Source organism: Tupaia chinensis, unplaced genomic scaffold (genome assembly GCF_000334495.1).
Source record: "Tupaia chinensis unplaced genomic scaffold, TupChi_1.0 Scaffold149501_1, whole genome shotgun sequence".
NCBI classification, from domain to species: domain Eukaryota; kingdom Metazoa; phylum Chordata; class Mammalia; order Scandentia; family Tupaiidae; genus Tupaia; species Tupaia belangeri.
The window spans coordinates 866824-873185 of NW_006209345.1; the positions used below are offsets into that span (position 1 = coordinate 866824).

Sequence of the window (6362 nt, forward strand, 5' to 3'; positions counted from 1 at the left end):
CCGGCCCCCAGCGCCCCCCAATCTGCTTCTTGCGCATCCGTGACGACGGCTCAGTGGACTGCGCGCGGGGCCAGAGTGTGCACAGTTGAGTGTCCTCTGGGCCCCCACCTGTGCCCATGCGCACCCCGCCCCAACGACCCTCCTCCCCGTGCCCTTCCTCGGCTCCCACAGGTCGTCCCACTTAAGGGAACCGCGGGTTTTGGCACCTTGGTGTTAAATTCCCTTGCCCCTGGACAGTGCGGGAGGTCGGGAGGACTACGGAAGCGTGGACAGACTGCGTCCACGTGGTACGGGCTTGCGCTCATCCGCTTCTTGCTTTCCCTGCATCCAGGTTTGCTGGAGATCAAGGCAGTCGCTTTGCAGACCGTGGCCATCAAAGGCGTGTACAGTGTCCGCTACCTCTGCATGGACGCCGACGGCAGGATGCAGGGGCTGGTAAGTGTCCCCTGACGGCGGCATGCGCCCGGGCGCGTACCTACACCTACCCCTGGGCATGGGAGTCTGCAGCGGGAGGAGGTGCCGAATGAAGTTTGGGATTTTCTCGCCTCCTCTGACTGGCCCCACAGACAGCTGTGAGAGGGAGGATCGCAGGGGCGCATTAACCTACTGACTGACTTTCTTCTATGGAAATCTGTGGAGCCAGTCAGGAGCACGAGAATGGGTGAGAGCCGCCTTTGCATTTCCAATGGAGCGAAAGGCGGGCCCAGCCGGTCGGGAAACCTATTATTCGGTTGTCTTGGATATTAAACAGCAAAACCCACCTCGGGCCTTTTCAGCCTCGGCCTGTGGGTGTGTGGTCCTAGCCTGTCTTTTTCAAGTACAAGAAAGAGAGAAGAGATTAAGGGCACGTCTGTAAATTGTATATCTTTTTAAAGATACAAAATCTATTTGGGATCGGGAGATTACTTAAAATTAACATGTCCACTAAGAAAATGGTGTGGCTTGAGATGCAGATATGTTAGAATAGCCAGTGGGTGCTTTACCTCCCGCGGCTCACCTGGAAGGTAAATGGGGGGTTAGGGGAGCGAACTGAGAGGGCCCAGGTAACCGCAGATGTCCGGGGACAAAAAGTGCGAATGCTGGGGCTCTGGTCCCCAGGAACAAAGGCAGGCAGTTCAAAGGACTGAGCCCTCACCCCTCCCTTGACTCCGGCACACAGCGGAGCGGTGTGAGGTCTCTGTGGGGCAGGGCCTCACACGCAGCGCCCCTGGGTTCCAACTGAGAAGCAGGTCTCGGGTGACTGAGTCTGTCAGGATGTCCCCGCCCCAAAAAGATGCAGATCAGGACCACCTTTGGCTCAGCCAGGCCCTTTGAACCGTGGGCTGAGGCATTTCAGGCTCAAAATTATTTTGTGGCTCTGATGTCCCTTTATTCAGAGTGCCTGTGTCAAGCTTCGCAGCGGCACTGAGTCCTACGTGAAAGGACTGCAAAGGAGAGGGTCAGCTTTCAGCAAGCGCCTCCATCCTAACCTGCCCTCCTAACCTGTGGGGAGACTCATTATTTTGACATTTACATAAGAAGGAGGGAGCATTGGGTTTAAGATGTCATCCTGCCCTAATTCTAACTGGGAGGAACCCTTAATAATGTCCTTTTTAATCCCACAATCTTCTAGAAAACTCGAAATCATTTCATTTCCTTCCAAAGAATGAGCAGAGTAAATCTAAGTCTCTCACTACTTCTTGTCTATCAGTTTGTATTTTGGGGATGTTCAGGAGCAATCACCTGCCTGGTGGCTTTGTCCCAATATGCCATGGGCTTGGGCAGGAGTTCTGTTTACCAGTTGGCTTTTTGGGAAGTTCAGGAGACACTGCCCCTGCTGGGTGGCTTTGTGCCAGCCTGCCATGGGCTTGGGCAGGAGCAATGGATTGTTGCAATTAGACTCTTATCGCCTTATCTGCACATTGCACACCCACCTACAGTTCAGCGACCTTTGTAGACACGGGGCAGAAATCAGACTGAATATGTCCTGAAGTTGTGTTTACCTCTCTGCGTTCCCGGCTCCCTGCCTCAAGCTGTCCTCTGTGTCCCCAGGGAGTAAGCACTTACCAGTTTGGGATAGGATTCTAGCACCTCTCAACTCTGCAGACTAAGGATGTTCTACCCTTGGGGACCAAGGACTGGTTTCCTTCAGCACACAATTCCGGCCACCCGCTGGGTGCAGACCCTGTCCTGGGCATGGGGGGAGGGGACTGCCCTTTATCTCTATGTTCTGGGCAGACTGCCTGGAAGGAGCCAGAGGGGAGCTGATGTTTCTTACCACTGCATATGACCCTCCCCCTCAAAAAAACAAACAAACAAACAAAAAAACACTTCAGAATTATTATAAAGGTTCACAGTTATTTCTGGTCTAAATGGTGAAATGTCTTTGTCTAAGCCTCAGTTCGGATTACATGTAAGACAACCTAAAATGGCGTGGCTTATTTATTTTGGAAAATACCAATGGAATACAGCAAACTTTTTCTGAAAAATTATGTATGCATTTATATTTTATTTATTTGTTTAAATTTGACCATATTTAAACTTTTAAAAAATGTCAGTACTTATCGCAGGTGGCGTGGTGGTTAAGAATGCCGGACCCCCACATGACCGACTGCCATTTGAGTCCTGGACCTGGTGGCTTGCTTGCTCTCTCTATCTCTCTCTATCTCTCATTCTGTCCCCCCACCCCCTTGTTCAGTCCCTCTCTGGTCAAATTTAAATAGATAGATAGATAAATTAATAAATAAATAAAATAAAGTTCAATAAAATGATTCTTTAAGAAAAAATTGACCAGAGAGAGAAAGGGAAAGTGAGGAAGCAATCCACCAGGTTCGAGACTTGAACATGGTCGTCTATGTGGGAGTTCGTTGCTCCAGCCACCATGCCACTTGTCAGCCTGACAGTAAACTTTTAATAAATGTCAGTACTTATATATTTAATGTAAAGGGGAGGGAAACATGGATATTATGCTGCTATAGGTGTTACTGCTTAAGAAAAGAATGGAGTTTAAAAAAAGGTGATTCAGTGGGAAATAGTAAGGCTCTGTATAAAGTGTATGTATACGCAAGTTAAATGTATACATAAACAAAATATATACCTGAGGGGTGTGTGTATATAAATACAATAAGTACACACACACACACACACATGTATATGTATATATATATATAGGGTAAGATATTTAAATGTATGAACATAGAATATGTCACTATAATTATATAACTTATATTTATAGTATACTACATATTATACAATGGTTTCCAACATACGATGGTTTGACTTACAATTTTTTTGACTTTACAATGGCATGACAGCCATATGCATTCAGTGAAAACAATACTCTCAATTTTGAACTTTTACATTTTTACAGGCTAGCAATGCATGATTAGCACTATTTTTTCCCAATGCTGGGCAGCTGCAGCAAGCCATTTTGTTTTTTCCTTTCAGTATTGTATTCAAGAAATTAGATGAGCTATGCAACACTTAATTTGTGTTAGATGACTTTGCCAAACTGTGGGTTAATGTGAGTGTGCTGAGTGTGTCAAAGAGAGGCTAGGCTGGGATGAGCAGTTAGCGTAATGGCTATGTCGCCGGACTCCCACGTAGTTGACCTTTGTTCGTGTCCCAGACCCGGTGGCTTAAAACTCACACCGGGCGCGTGTGCATGTGTGCCCAAGATCACGAGAGGAGAATGGAGGAGAAGGGATTGCGGTGTGGCTATCCCCCGTGGGGGGTGATTTCTCGCTTTCTGTCTCTCTGTCAGCGCAAGCGCCCTATAAGAAAAAACCCCCAAAAAAAAAAAAAAAAAAAAAAAAAAAAGAGAAGCTAGGCCAACTTTTGTTGCATGGGTTAGGTGTATAAAAGGCATCTTCCACCTAATAATATTTTCAACTCATGATAGATTTATCGAGATATAGACGCTTTGTAAGTTGAAGAGCATCGGTATATATTTTTATATACCAAATGTACATATCGCATGTTTATTATACATTTGGCATATTCAAAGTATTTTTTTCTTTTTTTAAGAATTATTTTATTGGGACTGACAGGTGGCATGGTAGTTAAGGGTGCTGGACCCTCACATGGCCGACTATGGTTGGAGTTCCAGATCTGGTGACTGCTTTCTCAGTTTCTCTCTCTCTTGCTCCACTTTGATCTGAGAGAGATGGGGTGGGTTGCGGGGAGTGAGAAAGCAAGCCACCAGGACTGGGACTTGAACCACAGTCAGCCATGTGGGATTACAACACCCTTAACCACCATGGCACCTGCTGGCCCTAGCATATTCAAAGTTTATAGAAAATGTGTTATGGAAAAAACTGCATGGGTTTAAAAAATGTTTTGCATCAAAATAAACTTACCCTTAAACTCCATTTTCCCATAAACTTTTTAATAATTGTATTTATTATCTTTTTTTAAAAATTTGCTATGGGAGGGACCAGCAGTTAGCGTAATGGCTATGTCGCTGGACTCCCATGTAGTTGATCGTGGTCCGAGTCCCGGACTTGGTGGCTTAAACTCACACTGGGCGAGTGTGCATGCATGCCCAAGAGGAGAATGGAGGAGAAAGGACTGCAGCCTGGCCATCCCCGTGGGGGATAATTTCTTGCTTTCTGTCTCTCTCTTTCTGGTGAGCGCATGTGCCCTATAGCAAAAACCTCTCCAAAAAAAAAAAAAATTGCTACAGGGGGTGTGCAGTCACAGGAGTGGAGTTGGGGGGTAGTAAGAACAAGCTGTCAGATCCAGGACCTGAACCGTGGGCAACCATATGGGAGCCCAGCACCTTAATCAGCAAACCAGCTGAAGTAACCTCACATATACAAAGTCTATGTAAGGATCCTTGTTTCTGTAAAGTATGGGAGTGATACTTGGTGGCAATGGCCTCTGGGGACAGTATGTCGATGCCCACGAGTGCTCATGTTTTTCTCTACTGCTGATTGGTCAGACCTAGGGGTGTACCCACTGGTGCTCACAAGCTGCCTGTTTTTCCACAGCCCCAGTACTCCGAGGAAGACTGCACTTTCGAGGAAGAAATCCGCTCTGATGGCCACAACGTGTACAGGTCCAAGAAGCACGGCCTCCCTGTCTCCCTGAGCAGTGCCAAGCAGAGACAGCTGTATAAGGGCAGGGGCTTCCTGCCCTTGTCCCACTTCCTGCTCATGATGCCCAAGACCTCAGCAGGGCCTGGAAACCCCAGGGACCAAAGGGACCCCAGGGACCAAAGGGACCCTGACACATTCTCGTTGCCCCTGGAAACTGATAGCATGGACCCATTTGGGATGGCCACCAGGCATGGGCTGGTGAAGAGTCCCAGCTTTCAAAAATAACAAGGCTCTGGCGTCCCCCATGTCCCTGAGGACCAGGACACCAAATCTGAGTGGGCTCTGCCGTGCATCTACAAGAACAGTCTTGATTCCATGTCCTGTTTAGCTTTAGGAAGAAACATGTAGAAGTTGTACATATCCAGAGTTGTGCATTGGCTGTGCCCGTGTCTAGCAGATAGACTTGTAAGATTGTAAATTGTAAGCCCTCTGCCTGCCTAGCTGCTACCTGAACCCCCCACCCTGTCCCCTGTAGTTGCTGGACAGTTGCTGTGCTTCCCTGGTCCTACTGAAATATCTCCACCGATGGGGAGTTCTCTCCCTTTGGAAACATTCTTAGGCCAAGGTGAGACTCTCTCATTCTTTCTCAGCCTTGGCAGCAGGGTAACCAGGAGACATGCAGTCACTTTAAACTCGTGTACAGGTGACCCGCTCCATGGGGTAGTGGGTAAATCCAAGCTGAATGCATGTCTGAATTGATCCGGGTCCCAACTCCATGGACTGTTTGCTTCCCATACATCGCTCCAGGCCAGAACAGACTGGGGACAGTCATGGCTTACCAGGCTTCAGGAGTTGGGGAGGCCCAGACCCCCTTCTCAGCCCTGAGAGATCTTGAGAACTACTCTTGAGGCTGAACTGCTTGTGGTGGTCTGCTCCAAGGCAGATAAGACAGTTCACCCACTTTCCCTATTCCTCTCCTTTTTTTTTTTTTTTTTAATTTTGAGAGACTGAGAGTAAGAGAAAGCACCCCCAGCAGATCCGCCATACCACAGTCTACCCTTAGCCTCAGCCCGGATACCATTGGCACACTAGCATCCCGTGTGTGGATGTCGTGTGATGGGGCCTTAGCAACAGAACCCAACAGGCCACACCTCCACCTGAGCTCCCCTTCCTTTCTTTAGAGTTAGGGCTACTGACCTAGCTACAGGTCACCTGCTCCCACCTCCCATCCTTAGCCCTATGCCCATACCCACCTCCACCCTGCCCCCACCCCCGACCTAACCAGTCATTGTTCTGGGGCTTCCCAGCCAGTCGCCCCACCATGTCAAGCCGCACACCTTCCAA

The 6362-nt window shown here is 48.2% G+C and overlaps 1 protein-coding gene across 1 annotated transcript in view; it reads left to right on the plus strand.

Moving 5' to 3' along the window:
- FGF19 (fibroblast growth factor 19) overlaps positions 1–5978 on the plus strand; it is a 76446-nt gene extending 70468 nt beyond the window's left edge. The window contains exons 4-6 of the mRNA XM_006171353.2: positions 12–84; positions 332–435; positions 4971–5978. Of these exons, the coding sequence (XP_006171415.2) occupies positions 12–84; positions 332–435; positions 4971–5303 (510 nt within the window). The 3' untranslated portion in view covers positions 5304–5978. The remainder of the gene's footprint in view (positions 1–11; positions 85–331; positions 436–4970) is intronic.
- The last annotated feature ends 384 nt before the right edge of the window (positions 5979–6362 follow it).